The sequence below is a fragment of the Ailuropoda melanoleuca genome, chromosome 13 (assembly GCF_002007445.2).
Source record: "Ailuropoda melanoleuca isolate Jingjing chromosome 13, ASM200744v2, whole genome shotgun sequence".
Classification (NCBI taxonomy): domain Eukaryota; kingdom Metazoa; phylum Chordata; class Mammalia; order Carnivora; family Ursidae; genus Ailuropoda; species Ailuropoda melanoleuca.
Genome location: NC_048230.1, coordinates 71,263,944 through 71,285,430, shown reverse-complemented (window position 1 = coordinate 71,285,430; position 21,487 = coordinate 71,263,944). Strand labels below are relative to the sequence as shown.

Here is a 21,487-nt window from a genome sequence, read left to right as displayed (position 1 = left end):
CATAACGCCGGGATCACGCCCTGAGCCAAAGGCAGACGCCCAACCGCGGTGCCACCCAGGTGCCCCATCTGCAATTTTTATTTAAAACTGTATATAGTTATAAATAATGGTTGTATGTATACTTGAAGACTGGCTTATTTCTAAAATAAATAGATTTGGTTTCTGTCTCCTGCTGTTATGTGATCAGATCTAAATTAGGGGATTCATTCTGCATAATTATGAAAATTGATAAGGTTGCCCTGGTCAGGTGAATCAATGTTTTCTATGAATGGTAGTGATGGTCTTAAGATTGATGCTTTGAGGGGCGCCTGGGTGGCTCAATCGGTTAAGCATCTGCCTTTGGCTCAGGTCATGATCCTGGGGTCCTGGGATCAAGCCTCGCATTGGGCTCCCTGCTCAGCGGGGAGCCTGCTTCTCCCTCTTCCTCTGCCTGGCACTCCCCCTGCTTGCGCACTCTCTTTCTCTCTCTGTCAAATAAATAAATAAATCTTAAAAAAAAATAAAAGTACTGATGCTTTGACATAGTTTTTTCACTTTCTCTATTTGACTTTTTGTGAGAGGTGGTCTTGATGTTTTGATGTAGATGCTTTTAGGGAATTCACAAAATTGAGAGTTATTACTTGATCTTTAGAAAGGCCTTATTTTAAAGCTAGAATAAGCAAAAATCTTATGTGTCAATAACAACCAAAATAGTTGGCATTATCAATAGAAAGGCAGTACATGCCGTGTAGTGATGAGTCCATCAGACACGTCAGGTTGGCTGACATGAGCAGAGCTGAGTGTGGATGGCGTCGTGGGCTGCCTAGCCGAGTCAGCACCTACAGTAAACAGGGTCTCGGAGAGCTAGGTCTGTGATCTTGTTTTACAGCTCTGTTACCTTCCAAATCTGCTGTGGTCAAGATATCCAGAGACCCACAGACTCCTGTGTTGCAAACCAAACAGCGCACAAGGCCTGTGACCTGCAAAAGTGCGGCGGATCAGGAGGCAGAGGAGCTTGAGAAACTGCAACAGTAAGTCCCATCAGGGGAGGAAGAGTTCCAAGTACCTGCTTTCTTTTCAGTTCTATAATGGGGATAGTTGCTGTTTTTCTTGCCATCAGAATTTATGGCATTTGAGTTACAGGCTCCCTACAGTCTGTGCCCCCTGCTGAATGATTAAGAGATTAGAAGTGGGAATATGGAGATATCCTGGAGTATAAACTGGTAAAAAACGAATGCTGAAGTTGGGGTGGGAGAACTTACACAGGATTCCAATTAAGCCGTGTCCTCTGAGCTTCGTTTAGGTAGATCCCACTCTTTATGGCTACCCAAGGGCTCATTACAGCTATTATTGGTGGAGGAAAGTGGAACATAATGTGGTTGTTAGCGCTGGAGTTTGTCTCCTGTATTTTTTTTTTTTTAAAGATTTTATTTATTTGACAGAGAAAGACACAGTGAGAGAGGGAACACAAGCAGGGGGAGTGGGAGAGGGAGGAGCAGGCTTCCCGCTGAGCAGGGAGCCCCATGCGGGGCTTGATCCCAGGACCCTGGGACCATGACCTGAGCCGAAGGGAGACGCTCAACGACTGAACCACTCAGGCGCCCCGTCTCCTGTATTCTGCTTTCATTCTTTTTTGTACTTCTTTTGAGGAGGGGCAGCTTCCTCTGGGAAAAGAAACCCCAATCTTTAAAGAGGTGGGAATGTTAGGACTGGCTCCTTTATTCTTTGCTCTTGAAGTAGAGAAATGGCTATGGAGAGAATCGAAATTTTGCTGTGCTTGGGTAATCGTAATAATTACTATTTTTCTGTTTTGGCCTACTTTGTTGTTTGTGTAGCTTTTATTTTATTAACAAAAATTTTTTTTGTGGTTGTCATTTAAACTCTCATCTTACAGATACAAATTCAAAGCACGGGAACTTGATCCCAGAATTCTTGAAGGTGGGCCCATCTTGCCCAAGAAACCACCTGTGAAGCCACCCACTCAGCCTATTGGCTTTGATTTGGAAATTGAGAAGAGAATCCAGGAGCGGGAGTCAAAGAAGAAATCAGAGGATGAACACTTTGAATTTCATTCCAGACCTTGCCCTACTAAAATCTTGGAAGATGTTGTGGTAAGAATGGTTGAGGCTCTGCATGCTGGCAGAAGCATCTTGCTCGTGACCAAATATCCACCCATTCACAAATGTTTGAGTAGATACTATGATCAGGGCATTGTATTAGGAGCTGTAGGTGATAAAGAGACATAAATGGATTTTGCTTTTAGGAAACTTTAAGTCGAATAAGGGAGACAACATATGTGTAAATAATATAAAATTAGGGGCGCCTGGATAGCACAGTCGTTAAGCGTCTGCCTTCAGCTCAGGGCGTGATCCCGGCATTCCGGGATCGAGTCCCACATCAAGCTCCTCCACTGGGAGCCTGCTTCTTCCTCTCCCACTCCCCCTGCTGTGTTCCCTCTCTCTCTGGCTGTCTCTCTGTCACATAAATAAATAAAATCTTTAAAAAGCAAACAAACAAAGAAAAATAATATAAAATTAGACAGAAGTGTTCTAAGAGAGGTGACAGTAAAAAGTACTATAGGAACTCAAAGGAGATAATGATTTCTTCAAGACAGAAGGTTTAGCGAATGCTTTGTGGAGGAGGGAGCATATGACCCGAGCCTTCACATCATCATCATCGTGTGTTGTTACTATTGTAATAGCCAAAACTTTCACTATGTGCCAGGTAGGCTCCAAGCCCCTTCCGTGTATTAACCCATTCATTTTGACCACAACGCCTTCAGGTGATTTATTGTAATTATCACCAGTTTCAGATGAGGCAGTTGAGGTGCAGAGAGGTTAGGAGTCATTCCTAGGACACTCAGCTAGTGAATGGTGGAATAAGGATAAGAATTCAGGCATCGTGGCTCCAGAGTTCATGATCTTAACACTTCATTAGGTTGCCTCTCCATTATATGGTAGAATTTGGACTTGTAGAAATGCAAGTGAAATGGACTGGCAGAGCATTCCAGGCAGTGGAAGTAACATAAAAGCCTGAAGGTGGGAAATATGGTAGGGGGGTTCCTGGAAAGTGGGTGGAGTCAGTTAAGCTGGAGAAAAGAAGTATATCAAGAGGACCAAGTAGAAACTAGATCAGAGAAGTGGGTTGTAGTGTGCTGGTGGGCTTATAGTCAGGATTTTAGAGAAAATATACAATTAGGAAGAGATGCTACAGTCAAAGAATAAGTAATAGAGTTCATCTACATAAATGCAAAGGTGGGTTTTAGATAATTTCTGTGCAGATGGGGAAATATTCTCTTCCTGCATTGGACTGATTTATGTCCAGGTACTAAGAATTCTGTTTTCCTGTTTTCTTTCTTTTTGCTCGTCCTTTTGAGATACCGTGGTTTTAAGTGAAACTGTGCACCAATATATTACCTTGGACTGTGTAGTTTGTTTATTCTATTTTCTTAGCACTAAGTCAGAAGCAATCCAAAGTTATATTTTCCAGGCTTTAAAAACGCATCATAATGCTTAAAAATAGTTATTCCCCTCTTCCCACCCCTCGTCTTCTTTCAGCTGAGAGCTTTCTGCATGTGAGACCGCTTTTCTTTTCTTCTTCTTCTTTTTTTTTTTTTTTTAAAAGATTTTATTTATTTATTTGTTGGAGAGAGAGCATGAGCACAAGCAGGGGGGTGGCAGGCAGAGAGAGAAGCAGGCTCCCTGTGAAGCAAGGAGCCTGATACGGGACTCAGTCCTAGGACCTTGGGATCATGACCTGAGCCAAAGGCAGCCGCTTAACGGGCTGAGCCACCTAGATGTCCCCCCCTTTTTGTTTTTTTAAAGATTTTATTTATTCAGAGGCATCTGGGTGTCTCAGCCTGTTAAGCAACTGCCTTCTGCTCAGGTCATGATCCCAGGGTTCTGGGATCAAGCCCCGCATCGGGCTCCCTGCTGGGTGGGGAGCCTGCCTCTCCCTCTCTCCCCCCACTTCCCTGCTCATACTCTCTCGCTATCTCTCTCTCAAATAAATCAAATCTTAGGAAAAAAAAAAAGATTTTATTCATTTGGCAGACACTTAACTGAGCCATAAGGCAGACACTTAACTGACTGAGCCACCCAGGCACCTGACTTTATATATTCTCAAAATCAACTCATTTTTAAAGTAATTTTAAAGGGAACATTTAAATCACTATGTAAATGGAAAACCAGTACTTTTTGCCATGAATATCAATAGTAATAGCTAATATATAGAGCTTATTATGTGCCAAGTTTTAGTCTAAGCTCTTCAATTTATATAATAACTTATTTAATTCTCATAATAGCTCTATGAGGTAAATACTATAGGTCTTATTATCAGTCTGTTTTACAGTTAGGCAATACAGAGATTAAATAACTTGCCCAAGATCATAAATTAACCAATGGGAGAGCTGGGATAGATACTAGGTAGTATGGTTTCAGGGTCTGTGCTCTTATATTAAAATAGAAGGTACCTTTTTAAATAGAAAGGTCTTAGGAAATATGTGACTATTAAAAAAAGTAGTCTGCATCCCACCTAACATCCTCTTCCGTATTATCTGTCTTACCTGAACTTTATTTTTAGAAATGCTGATTTAGGAAATGGGGCTGGCAGTTTTCCTTTGGACATGCTAGGGTGAAGTGGTGCCTGTGGAAGGGTCCCTAGAGTTCAGTAAGAGTTTAGTTAAGTGAGATCTTAGAGTAACCTTGTACCAGGTTGTGCCTTGTTGAGAATTCTGAATAAGCAGATCAGCAATGCACTAGGTAAGTAAGATGCAACTGAATTGACGTGGTGTGCTCCAGGGAAGTGTTTGCCAAATCCAGCTGGTTCTCAGAATCCTCTGAGGATCCTATTACATAAACAGATTCCTGGGCCCCACCCCTGGGGTTTTGATTTGTTATGTGCAGCATAGATTAGAGAGAGCCCCAGTGAGAACTTAGTATCTGACATACAGTAAGCAGTCATGTTGTTAATAGTAATAACTGTCATTTTATCACATGCTTACCTCATTCCGAGTGTTCTATGTAGATTATCGTACTTCTTGAAACAATTCTTAAGAGATAGGTTTTATTTTTAGCCCTATTTTTTAGATGAGGAAGAGACATTAGGAGGTATCTAGTATGCAGAACCAGGATTTGAACCCATCATCTCCTCGAGCACTATATTATTTTACCCCACAGTACCAACGTACCGTTGTTTATTTGCAAACTCCGTTTTTGCATTTGACGTTGGCTGTTTGTAGTTCTCCCTTCTAAAATGTCCAGGAATTTCACTTCAACTATTGGTTTCTAGAGAAGCAAAGCGTAAGAGACTTTAGGTGTATTCTCTCTCACCCTCTTCATTTTTTGGAAAGGGAGGCTTTGAAAGGGGAATGTGGCTTGCTCATAGAACCATTTTTAAAAATTGGAGGCAGAATTGAGATTTGGTCCTGTAACTTCTAGTTCTGGACTCCTCTAGCAGAACAGAGGAGCCTGCTTCCCAGAGCCCAAATGCAGCTTGTCTGTTTGCCACTGTTGCTCTTCATCCATGTCCCTCTGGTGCTGAAGTTCTTTCAGCGTGTTCTTACGGTATTTCTTGTGCTCTTCAACTTGTGGTTGATGAGACAACGGGGCTGATGAGAGATGGGCTTGGGCAGCAGCGGGCCATGAGGCAGAGATGAAAAAAGGGCTCTTGGGCAGAGGTGGAGTGATGAAAAGCTTGAGCTCAAGGGTGTGAAATGTGAACTTGGTGCCGACATCTAGCGGGGATGGGGCACCACAGAGGTGGGTGTGGTGTCGGTGAGGCCAGTGAGTAATTTTAGCGGCGATATTTTAGGGATGACTTGGGGAGACCAACAGACTTTTTTTTTTCCCCATACGTCGTGAGATAACATTGCTTCACAGTAATTTCCTAACTGATCTTGTCCCGGGGCATTTGGGGGCATATCCTCCCATAAGGAGAAGTGTTCACCCCTGACACCCCCTCCCCCATCCTGGGCTGCTTTCCCTAAATGTGCCATCTGTCCACACATTGCCCACTTCTAACCACATATCACTTCTTTAGAGCTATCTTCCTGGAGCTTCCCATTAGGAGCTTCCCCCCATTATCCTTGAGCTGCACGTTCTGCTAGGTTTCTTCAGAGCACTTTTGAAAATCAGGGAATACCTGATTTGTTACCTTTTCGTTGTTCTTTTCCTCCACTAGAATGTGAGCTCCCTGAAAGCAGGGACTGTGTTTATCTGTCTTACTCACTTTTATATCCCCTGCACCTAATATTGCTGCAGAAGCACTCTGATGTTGGATAATTGAGTGAGTACAGTACCAGCTGAAATGCGCCGGCCTAGGCTGTGTTAGGTACTGGGAATTCAAAGGTGGGGGAAAACAGCACTCGTCCTCAAAGTTTTCACAGTTCGGTAGAGCAGATTGATATGTAAACACATAAGGATAGTATTGTCAATCAACATATGTTCATGGAACTAATTACTACTTGTAGGTCCTGTGGAGAATGCAAAAGAATGTACATGGTGACATCCCTGCCCTCAAGGAGCTTACAACTAGGAAAACTTAAAATAGCAAAACAAGAAGCTGCCTGTTTTTAGAAACCCAATATTCATTTTTTAAATTTTTATCTAAAAAAATTATTTATTTATTTATTTATTTAGAGAGAGCGAGTGAGCATGACTGGAGGGAGGGGTAGAGGGAGACAGGATCTCAAGCAGACTCTGTGCTGAGTGTGGAACGCGACATGGGGCTCAGTCTCACGACCCTGAGATCATGACCTGAGCCGATATCAAGAGTCTGGCACTTAACCAGCTGAGCCACCCAGGTGCCCCTGGTTTTTTAAATTTCTCATTGAGCCCCCAGTTAGTGTTGATTGCGGAAGAGATGGGGTGTGGGTGGGTCGTTGCTGCAGATTTGGTGTTCATAAATCACCTTTTCCTCTTCCCCAATTAGGATTGAGCGCACTCATAGATAGCTCTTTGGTGGCTTATTTATTAGAGATTTCCCTTGCTCTTTTAAAATGCACATCTCTGCCGGGTGGATGCAGAGAGGGGAAGAAAAGGAAAGAGGGATTATTTTAGAGCTAAATGAATCATCAGGTATTTATTTCTAATACTTTATTTTATGAAAAGAAATGAGCTGGGTGGCTCAGTTAAGTGTCTGACTTTGGCTTAGGTCATGATCTCAGAGTCCTGGAATCAGATTCTGCGTTGGGCTCCACACTCAGCAGGGAGTCTGCTTCTTCCTCTCTTGCCCCCCCACTTGCACTCTGTCTCTCTCAAATTAATAAAATCTTAAAAAACAAAACAAAACAAGGGCGCCTGGGTGGCTCAGTTAGCTAAGCGTCTGCCTTTGGCTCAGGTCATGATGTCAGGGTCCTGGGATCGAGCCCCCATGTCGGGCTCCCAGTGCAGTAGGGAGTCTGCTTCTCTCCCTCTGCTGCTCCCCCTGCTTCTGCTCTCTCGCTCATGCTCTCTCTCTCAAATAAATAAAATCTTAAAAAACAAAAACCCAAGGCCTAGAATTCTCTCTAGTATGCCCTAAGTTATGCAGATTAGAATCAGAGCAAGGGCTAGAACCAACCTCTGAGCCTTGCTTCATGTTCTTCCCACTCCCACATGCCCTGAATGTGCTTGAGCAAGAGGCTGGCGGCCACCTGTAGAACAACAGGCTCTTGCTGTTTTATGGTAAGCATTATTTGAACAACCATTTCACAGACTTTTGTCACTCTCCTTACAATTTCTGCTCTGTGGGATTTCACTGTTCCTAGTGATCCTGGCTTTCTTTAGAAAACAGCTTCCACAGCAGAATGAGCATTCTCTTTACAGTGGTCATCTTAGCAGGGTATAAATTCTTTTCAATGACTGATACTATGTAATGCATTTTGGAAAAGCCACTTATCTTGGACCCTCTGGCACACAGTCTTGGATCTCTTCAGCAGTGGCAAATGTTCATATTTTAAAGATTAATTTGCTTTTAAGAGCTAATCTAAATCATTTGGAACTAAAACTAAGTAGCCCAGGATAATAGAGCTGGAAATAGTTTTGCTAATTAAAAGTAAATATTGAGTGACTACCTTGCATTGCTTAAAAATTAGCTTTGAAGGCCACTCCAAGAGAAACATTCCAAACATATTTTTTAAAGATTTTATTTATTTATTTAAAAGAGAGAGAGAGAGCACAAGCACGGGGGAATGGTCAGGCAGAGGGAGAAGCAGGCTTCCCGCTGAGCAGGGAGCCTGGTGTGGGGCTCCATCCCAGGACCCTGGATCATGACCTGAGCCTAAGGCAGACGCCCAACTGACTGAGCCACCCAGGCAACCCTCCAAACATGTTTTAAGGAGAAGTCTCTCTCCCAAGGTATAAAGTAGATTCCAAGAGTCCAAGGTATAAATTCTGTTATTCATTTTTACTATATGTATTCAATGAATTTACTGAATGCCTTATACTTGCCAAGGTCTTTGTGAGGTACTAGGGATAAATGGAATAACAGTCCCCACTCTCGAAGGCTAGCAGGAGTTGAACATCTAAATACACAAGTGCTGTGAAGTTTTATACAAAACTTCTGTACTGTCATAGAACTATATACAAGGAAAGAGGGGGTCATTTCATAGGTTCTGGGAGTGGAGCGATCAATTAAAAGCCTTTATAAAAGAAGAGATGCTTCAGTGAAGGCTTGAAAAGAAGGCTTAGGTGCTTCCAAGCAGCTGGGACATTTCAGAGAGAACACAAACAAAGGTATTCAGAGAACAAGTGTTAACATTTTGGCAACTGCCAGTAGTTCGTAGTGGTTGGAGGGTGAGCTGTAGGGAAAGGCAAGAGGTAAGGCTGGAGAGTCAGGCAGGGCTTCATATTATGAAGCACCTTGTACTTCATGGCAAGGAATTTGTTATACTATTGTAGGTAGCATAGGAGCCATTAAAGAACTTTAAGTCGGGAAGTTATGTGATCCGATGTGTCTTAGGCAAATAATTCTGACTATATATAGAAGATGGATTGGAGGAATTAGATGAGAAGCTGAAAGTGTATTACAAGGCTAGTGGAATGGTGCAGGCAATCGGTGGTGTGACCTGTATACGTATGGTGGTAAACAGGTGGAGAGGAAGCAGAATAGAGGGCAGAGGGAGGCAACATACACATGTGAATGTAACAAATAAGGGTTTGATTTTATCATTTTATTTTATTTTTTCATCATGATAAGTGTACTCTTTAACCCCCATCCCCTATTTCTCCCATCCCACCACCAGCCTCACCCCTCACTCCTCCCAGTAACCATCAGTTTGTTCTCTGTAGTTAAGAGTCTGTTTCTTGGATTCTCTCTGTCTCTCTCTTTTTTCCCTTGCTCATTTGTTTTTTAAATTATACGTATGAGTGGAATCATATGGTATTTGTCTGTCTTCGACTGACTGATTTTGTTTAGCACTCCACTGTCTAGCTCCATCCAATGTTGTTGTAAATGGCTTTTTGTAATGGCTGAATAATATGCCATTGGTATTGGGGGGTGTGTGTGCGTGTGTGTATACATGTATACACACGTATGTATACACACACACACATGCACCACATCTTTTTTAGCCGTTTATCTATCATTGGATACTTGGGCTGCTTCCATGGTTTGGCTGTTGTAAATAATGTTGCAGTTTTTATTTTTATCTTTTTTAAATTGATCTGGTCTTAACACTTCATTCAAAAAAGCCCAAGAGATACCGTTTTGTAGTTAGGATTAATTGCCAGATTTGTGATAGAGTATAAATTCTATGAGAATCAGAAAGTGCTTATGGAACAACTTCCTAAAATGTGTTAGTCTTAAATGATGTGCTCAATATGGTACAGGTAACTCAGCCTGCAAGGATTTAAAATGTTGGCAGTGTTTTGGAATCATGAAGGGAAAAATCTTCAGAGTAGTTGAATGTATGAGAATTATGGAATATAGAAAATTAATTGCTTCCCTTAATCTCCTCTCAAAGAGGTATGATGAGAGTTAACAGCTGTTCTTCCCAGATTTTATTTCTGTGCTTAAGTTATATATATAATTAATTCTATTTCAGCAACTTGTCACTCTCCCCTCAATATTATGAACACTGTCATATGTCAGTAATAAAGAGTTACTTCTTTTTCTTTTGCATGGGTGCACAACAGTTTAAAAAAGGATTTAACTGATCCTTTCTTGATAAATAATTGAATTATTTGCAATTTTTATTCTTTTACAAAATATATTGAAATAATACTAAAAACAAAAACTAAACTAGAGATCAAATACTAGAGGTGGAATATTGGGTGAAAGTGTATGACCATTTAAAAATTTAATAGGTAATCCCCCCTATCAAATAAATAAATAAAATATTTTTTTAAAAGATTTTATTTATTTATTTGACGGAGAGAGAGACAGCCAGCGAGAGAGGGAACACAAGCAGCGGGAGTGGGAGAGGAAGAAGCAGGCTCCCAGGGGAGTAGGGAGCCTGATGTGGGGCTCGATCCCAGGACCCTGGGATCACGCCCTGAGCCGAAGGCAGACACTTAACAACTGAGCAGAAAAATCTTTAAAAATCTTAAAAAAAAAAAAAGGTGGGGGTGCCTGAGTGACTCGGTCGGTTAAGTGTTTTCGGCTCAGGTTGTTGCTCTCTCACGTGCATGCTCTCTCTCTCCCCGTCAAATAAATAAAATCTTAAGAAAATTTTAATAGGTAATTCCCAAAGGTTGTACCAATTTATGACCTGTATTCTTACCCAACTGTATGTGAGTGCTGACTTCTCTTTCGTGCATGCCAACACTGGAATTAATCAGTCTTTCAGATATTACTCAATCTTATAGGTGAAGAATAACCTGATTAATTTATATTTTTATAAATTTATAATTTATATTTTATATTTTTAAATTTATAATTTATATTTTAAAAAATTATTGAGATCAATTATTGTGTATCTTTGTGAACTGCTTGTTCTTGTTCTTTGTTTATTTGTTTGGCAGAAGGAAATTTAGCTCTTGCCCAATACTTTTTTCCTTTTGCATTTTGAGGGTGATTTTTTTTCTTTTTAAGATTTTATTTTTAAGTAATCTCTACACCCAACATGGGACTCATGCAGGCAACCATGGGATTAGGACTCACATGCTCCACCAACTGAGTCAGCCAGGCACCCTGAGGGTGGTGTTTTCTAACTAAGTTCTCTTGTAGATTTGTATGAGGAATAGGATTAAGAAAATGGACAGTATCTATTCTGATCCTAGATACATTTGGAAGCCTTTTTTGACTTTTGTTTTTGAGGGATTAGAGTATAGTAAGGGAGAGAAACAATAAAATATCAGCATTAGTTTGTTTTCTGTCGTGGTGTTTTTCATAAGCACCAAAAAAGATTGTGATGAATCCTGTTTTTACTGAGTATAGTACTCTAGCCATGCCCTTGTTCTTTGCTGCTCTTCCGACTTGGGGCTCAATCCCGGGATCGTGGGATCATGCCCTGAGCTGAATGCAGACCCAACCACCCCGAGAGGGATTTGATCTTATCACACAGCCTAGTAGAGATTGTTCTGGGATGTTAATTGAATTGCTTACTCCTTGCAGGGTGTTCCTGAAAAGAAAGTACTTCCAATCACTGTCCCCAAGTCACCGGCATTTGCCTTGAAGAATAGAATCCGAATGCCCACCAAAGAAGATGAGGTGATTCCCTGGGATAGAGGGAGTTTTCTTCCTTTATCTTTTTTATCAATTTAAGCATTCCTCTTTCTTAAGCTTAATGGAATTCAAAGGCAGTCACTCTTATCTGAAGTTGCCTTTAACAGTTGGTATGAACATTTGATTATCTTTTTTGCTTCCCCAAGAGCCAAGTAGTTGGTAAGGGTATGAATCTTCTGGCTTTCAGTAGTGACTGGTTATGCAACTTTCTGGACCCTTGTCCATTTCTATAGCATTGAAAATCAGCCTGTCATAATTGGATCAAAAGTTGACAAGCCCTGTATTTTATTTTGCCTAAGCTTTTGTCACCATTCAGTGAGGGATTTTTTAAATCACACTGAGCAGTTATATCCGCCCTGTCTGATCTCCACTAACCCAAGGGTTGCTAAGGTGACTGTGTGGTGATGGTTCATGAAATTGGAATACGTAAACTGTCATTGATCAGGCTAGTTTCTTGTTACATCTCCCATTTTTATCTATAAATATCCAGAGTTAGGGTAATTTTATAGCAGATCTCAAGCATAAACCTTTTTATAGGTTCATTTGAAACTAAAATACACCGTAATCTTATGTTACCAGCTTGAACCCAAACAACTTACTTGGTCCTATTCTGGGTTTGGCAACCATTAACTCCCAGTCACATGTTTTAGTGGAGTCTGGAGGCTGGGTCAAAGAAGAGGCCAAGGTATATGCTTAATACCTCTCCTCTCCATTTTGTTCATACTGTTTGATCTCTTTTCATTTTTACAATCTTCCTATGAAAAAATTTAGATCCTTTAAGAGTAATTGTGTTTGTCCTTTATCAAATGCTTTCACTCTGGTCTCACCCCTATGAAGTGGTAGGTGACTTAGGGATTATCCCTCTTTGATAGAAAAGGAAGCAAAGACACCTAGGAGGTTGAGTGACTTGCCTTAATCAATGATTTCTCTCAAATACTGTCTTCTGACACCACATTCTGAGGAGGTGAGAAAGAACTCGTGTCTAAACTACAGTTTCTCCCTTAGGAAGAGGAGGAGCCGGTAGTGATAAGAGCTCAACCTGTGCCGCATTATGGGGTGCCTTTTAAGCCCCAAATCCCAGAGATAAGAACTGTGGAATTATGCCCTTTCTCTTTTGATTCTCGAGACAAAGAACGTCAGTTACAGAAGGAGAAGAAAATAAAAGAACTGCAGAAAGGGGAGGTAGGTGTTTCCATTTCTGCAAGTAGCATAATACTATTCTTTGATCTGTCACAGATAATCTTTTATGTTGCACTTTTAGCTATAAAATCACTGACTTCCTTTGATCCCTCTAAGAACCTCATGAAGTATAAATAGGGCAAGTTTTTAATAACCCTTCTGGTACAAGGAGATTAAGTGACTTGCCTGTGATCGTGTTGCCAGTTATTGGCAATATTGGGAGGATAACCCAGATTTCCTTTTGAGTCCCTTACTCTTTCTGCTATACATACCATGCTGCTTTGAAAACTGCCTTTCCTGTATTTCAGATTCATCCAGATATTCTGGAGCAGCTCTTGCTTTCTGGCTAGAGAGACCTTAGGATCTCAAATCTTATGTTTTCTTTTCTGTTAGGTGCCCAAGTTTAAGGCACTTCCTTTGCCTCATTTTGACACCATTAACCTGCCAGAGAAGAAGGTGAAGAACACAACTCAGATTGAGCCTTTCTGCCTGGAGACTGACAGAAGAGGTGCTCTGAAGGCACAGACTTGGAAGCATCAGGTGGGAGACGGGGAGAGGAGCTAAAATGTTCCTTGCTTCATTGTTGGTTTGTTAGAATAGGTAGACCCACTACACTGAAATTCATCTGAGAACTAACATACTGGATTATTTGAGGGACTCTCTCTCTAAATCAGGGATCAGCAGACTTTCCATAAAAGACCAGATAGTGGGGCGCCTGGGTGGCCCAGTTGGTTAAGCTTCCAACTCTTGATTTTGGCTTAAGTCATGTTCTCAGGGTCCTGGGATCAAGCCCCACATCGGGCTCCCCGCTCAGCAGGGAGTCTGCTTGTCTCCCTCTCCCATTGCCCCTGCCCCTGCTTGCGTGCTCTCTCTCTCTCTCATAAATAAATAAATCTTTAAAAAATAAATAAGTAAAAGACCAGATAGTAAATATTTTAGATTTTATAGGTTACATGTGGTCTCTGTCACATATTCTGTGTGTGTGTGTTTGTGTTTCAACCCTTTGAAAATGTGAAAACCAGGCTTAGCTCAAGGGCTATACAAAAAGGGATTATGAGCTGGATTTGGCCTGCAGTCTGAAGTTTGCTGACCTCTGCTCCAAGTGATCATCTGGGGAATATCAGAACTGACAGGCTCTTTTTGCATCAGGAGTTTAAGATCTCATCTATTCCATCTATTAGATTTGTTCATTACGTGTTCACTCATTTCTGTTGGTACTTTGATAAGAAACAGTATGGTGAGAATAGATCCTCAGTATGGTATGCTGTTTTCTCAACATAGTGTGCTCTTTGCTCTTTGTAGATGACAGGTGATTAAAAACAATTAATTGGTTGTTGGTTTGTATGATTGGGATCTAATTCTGCCCTATTTGGAAAAAAATTCCCCTGAATCCCTAAGTTTGTCAGTGTTTTTATATCATCACTTATCCTAGACTCTGTCCAAAAGGAGCTCTGGGCTAATCTTTCTAGGAAATCAAGAAATGTAATTGCTTACATAACTGCACATAGGTTCCTTGTTGGTGGTGTTCCCTAGGAAAATTTAGGACTGTTGGTTTGGAAGTGGTAGTTAATTCTCTTTCCAGGACCATGATACAAAATGTCTGTGTGGGGTATTTCCTATAATTAAATTTTTTTAAAGGTTTTCAAACATACACAAAAATAGAAAGGATAGTATAATGATCTTCCATGAACCTGTCACTTGGTTCTATAATGATCAAAACATGGAAAATCTTATTTCATCTGCATTTCTACCTACTTAACCTCTATACTGGATATTTCTACCAATAAAGGATTACTTTGAAGCAAATTCTAGGTATCACCTCATTTCATCCAAAAACAGCAAGTAATGATAAGTATGTATCTTTATATCTTCAGTATGTATCTTTAAAAATACAAGTATAAAAAAAAACCCGTAATACTATCACACATAAAAAAAATTAATAGTAATCCCTTAATAGTGACAAATAGTGTTCTTATATCTCCAAATCTCTCATAATTTTTTTAGACAGTTGAATTGTTGAAATCAGGATCCAAATAAGACCCACATACTGCATTTGTTTGGTAAATCTCTAAATCCCTTTTTCTCTACAGACTCTTCTACTTACATATTACTTGTGGAATAAACTGGCTTGTTTGTCCTATAGATTTTCCACAATCCCGATTTTGGTCATTGTATTCCCATGGTGTTATTTAATATATTCCTGTACCTTCTGTATTTCCTATAAATGAGTAGTTAAATCTAGAGGCTTGTTAAATTCTGTTTAGATTTGGGGCACCTGAGTGGCTCAGTTGGTTAAGCATTTGCTTTTGGCTCAGGTCATGATCTCAGGGTCCTGGGATTGAGCCCCATGTTGGGCTCCCTGCTCAGCAGGGAGTCTGCTTCTCCCTTTCCCTCTGCCTGTCCTCCTTGCTCCCCTCCCCATCCCACTCATGCTCTCTCTCTCTCAAATAAATAAAATCTTAAAAAAAAATTCTGGTTAGATTATCTGGGGGGTTGGAAGGGAGAATACTTTATAGATGTTCCCATCCAAGGGCTATAATGTCTGCATGTTTATTTTTGTGTTCAGATAGGCCTTAAAAGTACCTTAAAGATATTTTCTAGTTCTCAGTGGATTCAGAGGTTGTCAGTCTGATCTACTCAGTGTAAAGGGGGTTTTAACTAGGTTGAGATGAAGTCATCTCCTGCCTTTATTGATGAAGCTATTTAGAAACATTAGTTCTTGAGCCACTGAGGCAGCAGTCATGGAGAGTTGTGCTGTTGCTTATCTAACAGACTTTCTTTCTAATAGCTGGAGGAAGAACTGAAACAGCAGAGAGAAGCAGCTTGCTTCAAGGCTCGTCCAAACACCGTCATCTCCCAGGAGCCCTTTGTTCCCAAGAAAGAGAAGAAATCTGTTGCAGGTAGTGTTATGTGTACCCTTGGGGAATCAGGGCAGAATTGTCAGACTTCCCGGGGGTGCTGGGACTCAGTATCAGCTCTGTCAACCAGAAGCGTTTGCTTTAGAGGATCTAGTTCTCTTCTTAGACCGGGTTTTTTGTCTTTGTTGAACCGTGTACCTGTGTTGAGTTTGTAGTATATGTTGCGGCCAGATTCATAGAACAAGAGCTTGGGCAAAGGCAGCTGGCATTTCAACAGCAGTTATTGGCTTTACTTTACAAAGAGTAGTAAGCGAGGGAGGAAAAGCCAGGAATTCTTTCTGGAGTTCTCCATGAAGCAAGCCTTAGGTATAAACGTTTGATTCCTTAAGCACTGGTAAGGTGTCAGAAAACTGGATTCTCCTCCTACATCGGTCTTAGAATCACTATGTAGTTCTGAGCAAGCTATTTCATCTGTGTGGGTCTTACTTTTCTCCTAATTAGATGGTTTCCAGGAGCCCTTCCAACTGTTAAAATTCTAGGACTTTTTGTATGTGGTGTGCTCTACCTTTCTGCTAACAGGCCTTCCCTAGAGCTTAGCCCTTCTGTTGCCATGCGTGTCCGTGCCACTTGCTTCATCCAGGGGGCTACGTTTATACAGGTCCTGCTTGTGCACCAATACTCTCTCTGTTTCTGTACTCAGAGGGCCTCTCTGGTTCTCTAGTTCAGGAACCTTTTCAGCTGGCCACCGAGAAGAGAGCCAAGGAGCGGCAGGAGCTGGAGAAGAGAATGGCTGAGGTAGAAGCTCAGAAAGTCCAGCAGTTGGAGGAGGCCAGGCACCAGGAGGAAGAGCAGCAGAGGGAGGAGCTGGCCAGGCTACGGAAAGAACTGGTAACTGGGCAGCATGAGCACTCACTCACCCACGGTTGTCTTTATTTTGTTTTCTCTGTACCTTGCCTTGTTCCAGAAAGGATCTAAGGTAGCCTACCAGGACATATCAAAGATGTGTGAAGGTGGAAAATCACACAAACCAAGAACAAAGTTGTGATGTGAACAATGTTGAAGATGTGCACATTGTGATCCATGTGTCTGCTAAGTTTGAGCCATAACTTTGGCTCTTTTTAGGAACGAACTGTTGGTTACAAAACTCACAGTGTTCATGAGAGACAAACAAGCTAGTTGTTAAAAAAAAAAAAAAAGTACATTTAGTCTTGATACAGAATTCAGACAGAATCTCTTCCAGGGGGTCTTGATAAGGAGGGTATCCTGTGGTAGAACGTGCGCAGTGATGCACTCCTAGGACTTGTTTGTTTATCTAACTTATTTTTATTATTTCCTTTCGACTTTAGAAAACCAAAGTGGTTTTACAATTAGACAAGGATACATAGGTAGGGAAGGACATGAGAATTATGTGGCAACTGTATTTTCGTTTTCCTCTTAATAATTGACTCAAATTCCTTGGGGTTATAACACATATTGGTCTATGTGACCCTCCTTGCTAACACTAGTGTAATGATTTAGATATTAAGTTATGCAGAAAGAAAGCTTAATTCACATTAAGAACTTTTTCATTCGGAGGGCAGCAAGTTGCATTAACTGCATTAATGAGCAAAGAGAGTTTCAGATGGAACTTCATGTGATTGGTAAAAGGATGATTATATAAATACATAAGTTGTTGCAGTTTTGTCTAAAAAGGTGAGGCCAGCTGCTGATACAGCTGTTGGCAGAGATGACTGTGGCCTCAAGAAGGTTCTAGGGACAAACTATTAAACGGACTAGTTTCCTGGCAAAATCCAAGCTGCCTTTTGCTGATTGGATAAAGAAATGATAAAAAATGATCCCCACTCTAGATATGCTCACAAAACTAGTCTTTTTTCCAGCTTGAAGTTCTTCGATTTTTCTTCAACACTTGGTACTGCCTCTTGGGTTTGTCCCTGTCATAGAGGTGCTACTTAGTATAGGCTGATGTCAGCATCCTTTTTTTTTTTTTTTTAAAGATTATTTATTTATTTATTTGACAGAGAGAGAGAGAGAGAGAGACAGCCAGCGAGAGAGGGAACACAAGCAGGGGGAGTGGGGAGGAAGAAGCAGGCTCCCAGCAGAGCAGGGAGCCCAATGCGGGGCTCGATCCCAGGACCCCGGGATCATGCCCTGAACTGAAGGCAGACGCTTAATGACTGAGCCACCCAGGCGCCCCTGATGTCAGCATCCTAAAGCACATTTCAGTCAATGCTAGTTAGCTCTCGACTAACCTGAGTTGATTCAGGATTATTTTAGACTGCCCAGAAGGAAAGATGGCCTTCTCCCAGCAACCCTTCCTGGTTATTGTTTTTGTTTGTCCATGGTTTTGGTGAATATTAAGACTCAAGCTTAAGATTGTACTCTGGGAGATTTTTTTTTTTTTTTAACATATAGTGTATTTTTAGTTTCAGAGGTAGAGTTCAGTGATTCATCAGTCTTATATAACACCCAGTGCTCATTACATCACGTGCCGTCCTTAATGTCCATTACCCAGTTATCCCAGTCCCCCACTCCCCACTCTGACAGATTCTTAACATGTATCTCTTTTCTGCTGCAATTGTGTACAGCCCTGTTAAACCTAGTAATAAACAATCAAGTTGGAGTTAGTCTTGATGTTCTTTAGTGCAAGCTGAGGGACCCCCAAGACCTGAATAAAAACCTACTTGGGCTCCAAAGCTCATGTGCTTTTCCATTATGCTGTGTTGCGTTCCTCCCCGCCCTTTGGATGGTGACTTGGATCTATAAGACTATACAAACATTTTCTCAGGAAGGAAAAAAATAAAAACAGCTATACTCAGTACTTTTCTAACATCCTGATCAGTGGTAACTATCTTTCCTTACTCTGCAGGTGCACAAGGCAAATCCAATACGCAAGTACCAGGGTGTGGAAGTAAAGTCCAGTGACCAGCCTCTGACTGTGCCCGTTTCTCCCAAGTTCTCCACTCGATTCCACTGCTAACCTCAGCCATGAGCTGCAGACACCACCTGGGAGCAGGAACTGCTCTTTTCATCAAACCAGGAGCCTTCTTTCCTTGTCACCAGGGCATGGGGAGAACCCATCTCTCTAGACTTTCACCTGCTCATGCCTAACAGAGCGTACCTGACAAGTGTGGACTCCAATTTTGTTGAGAATTGTTTTCCTACATTATTGAGGCCAATAATGAGACTCATCTGATGCATGTCTCCCTCTGACTTCATGTAGTTATTTCCTTTGAACCATCAGTCGACCTTTAATATGAGTCTTAACTCTGACTAGAGTTTAAAGTCTCTGTATCAGCACAGTATACTTTCTGTTGCCTCTTTGCCCCCTCCCCCTTTTTTTCTATTTTAATCAGAAAATAAAGATAGTTAAATACTAAGATAGGATTTAAGTCATGGCTTACCTGAGGAACAGTCAGTATATCAGATTCTTTCCTCATCTCTGCACAAAATGAATTTAGAGTTAAGGAGCCTGTCTCTATGAGGGTGGAAGCCTCATTAACTGCACAACCACGAGGAAGACCACGGACCCACTGGAGCCTCATAGCAGCCATCGGCAAGTTTTGGGGCAGAACTGCTGTTAAGGCACATTCTTCCCTTGCCAGTGCTGATAATAACAGGGAATGCCACGCAGTACACGTTTTAAGTCCTCTGATAAACTGGAGCGGAATAAATATGCTTGTCTTCCCCTCCCTGATTTTGTTACTTCCTGTTTTTAATTCTGTCAAGCCCCTTTGGAGGTCACATCTCACTGGAGAAATGGGTACTTTGAGAGGAGGAGGGTCCAGGAACTTTTCAAAGCACCGGCTCTGTCCTTAGAGGAAAGTGCTTTGTAACATTTTTTTGTCCTTCCGTATTTTGTTAACTCCCTTCCAGGAACCACTCTGGAAGGCAGTTGTGTGTTATGCCTTCACACAGATCTGTGCCTTCTTTCCTAAATGTGCTTTTTCTCATCTGGGAAGCTTTCTTATAAGACTAAAGTAAAATCTTTTTCATAAATCCTTCCTTGACCACCTGACCTCTGCAGGCAAGGGTGATCATTCCTTCTGTGTGCCTCCCAAATGCTTCTTGTATATGTCTCTAGTAGAACAGTTATACTGCTGAATTACTTGTACTTGTTCACAAACTGGTAGAGACCCAGATACCTAAGATTTTCTTAGTCCTTGAAAATAAAAATAATCTTAGTCATCTCTATATTTTTTGTAGCTGGCACAGAATTTGCTAGATCCATGTTAAGTAGTGTATTTTCTTTTAGACTCGGCATTATTTATGAACTCTACTCTTTACTAGTCCTCTACTCCTGTGCTAAAGGATATAAAAGCATCCATAGTCTGCCCAGGCCAGTCCTAGACACCATAGAGGATAGTAAACCTGTTTTATATTCCTTTCATTTATTCATTCAGTGAGCATTATGAACAGGCTGTTGTAGATTCTGCGATGGATGACAAAGCAAGACATGATTTGCAGATCACCGAGCCTCCTGAAGACCCACTGACTGATGCAAGATAGTGTCTTTATTCATTTCCTAGAAGTCTAGTGTACAGGTCCATCCTACTTATGTAATGATTTAACAACTATTTACTTGGTGCTAAGTGTATATACCTTGGGACCACTTAGTCTCTGGGAATACAGCAATGAACAGAAATAGAAGAACTTGCCTTCATGGACCTTACCTTTTAGGAGGAAAGACCATAAGCAAGTAACTGTCCTCTCTTCTGTCATGTGGTAAGTGTTTATCTGACTGCTGTGTGGAGAATAGCCTGGAATGGGATGGGAGGCATGTAGGTGAGAGCTAATAGGAGCTTGGGCTGGGGTAGCAACAGTGGAGGTGGTGAGAAATGGTTGGGTTCTGAGTGTACCTTGAAGTTGTAACTGGCAAGACTTACTGACATATTGGACGTGGTATGCGAGAGAGAGGGTAGTTGAGGGTACACAGGTTATCAGTCCTGTGAGAAATCCAGTTCTACCTCAGTCCTCCTATCTCTTGTGGATTCCTGGAGGGTTTTTATTGTTTCTGGTCACCTCTTGCTTGGGTTTTTCTCCTATTCATCTCTTGAGCCCCTCTGTGTTTGTCTGTCCACTGTGGCTTTCCCCACTCTCTCATATCATCAGTTTTTGACAGTTCACTATCCTTCATATATTTCCATCTGGTATCAGGTGTCTTATGTATTTTGCCCATTTTTTGGTTTTGGTCGTTTCAGGTAGGAGAATAAATCCAGCCCTCAAAATGAGGGTTCTGGCAAGAGCATACTGAGAATTATGGACCTAGCAGATCCTTCTGGATTACCGTCTCCAGACAGGGCCATGTCGGGGCAGTAATGTGTGACAGTCTTGGAGAGACAATAGAATGGGATTACATTACTTCAGAACAAAGAGCTTAAAATTGAGATGCAGACATCCATTGCCTCCTGCTTCCCAGAATTCCTCAGTTTCCCAGCAGCTGGCTGTTTCTCCTCAGCTCAGTCTGTCTAGTACTGAGTTCTCTTTCAGGACCACCTCACGTGACCCTCATTTCTAATACAGCCTCCCATTTCCTCCCATTTACAAGCTTAAAATTTCCACTTTTATCTTACAGAGGAAGTCAGGTTCTTTATCCCTTCAGGTCATATTGTAGCGGGAGCTTCTCTTTCAACACTCGGAGGTTGCTCTGAAATTTTCCTAAGCAAAGAACCTGTCTTCTGATAGGAATTTACTGAATTTTACTGAGAAATCTGGTGGTCACACTTTACTTGGCAATTGTGCAAAGCTCCTAGCTGATGCACACATGCAGATTGTTAGAATTCCCACAATTTCTGGGAAGGACTCTTTGTCTTCATTGTTGTTTTGAT

At 41.4% G+C, this 21,487-nt stretch overlaps 1 protein-coding gene across 4 annotated transcripts in view; it reads left to right on the top strand.

Moving 5' to 3' along the window:
• Positions 1-21,487, top strand: part of TPX2 (TPX2 microtubule nucleation factor) — a 59,276-nt gene that overhangs the window by 37,208 nt on the left and 581 nt on the right. For 2 of the 4 annotated variants that reach the window (XM_002918281.4, XM_034640223.1), the window contains exons 11-18: positions 869-1,010; positions 1,874-2,090; positions 11,515-11,610; positions 12,631-12,807; positions 13,198-13,344; positions 15,593-15,704; positions 16,363-16,550; positions 18,529-19,853. In XM_002918281.4, coding sequence (XP_002918327.1) covers positions 869-1,010; positions 1,874-2,090; positions 11,515-11,610; positions 12,631-12,807; positions 13,198-13,344; positions 15,593-15,704; positions 16,363-16,550; positions 18,529-18,639 — 1,190 coding nt within the window. In that variant the 3' untranslated portion in view covers positions 18,640-19,853. Of the gene's footprint in view, positions 1-868; positions 1,011-1,873; positions 2,091-11,514; positions 11,611-12,630; positions 12,808-13,197; positions 13,345-15,592; positions 15,705-16,362; positions 16,551-18,528; positions 20,385-21,487 lie in introns of those variants that run through there. The other 2 variants (XR_004619465.1, XM_019798655.2) reach the window with 2 other exon arrangements.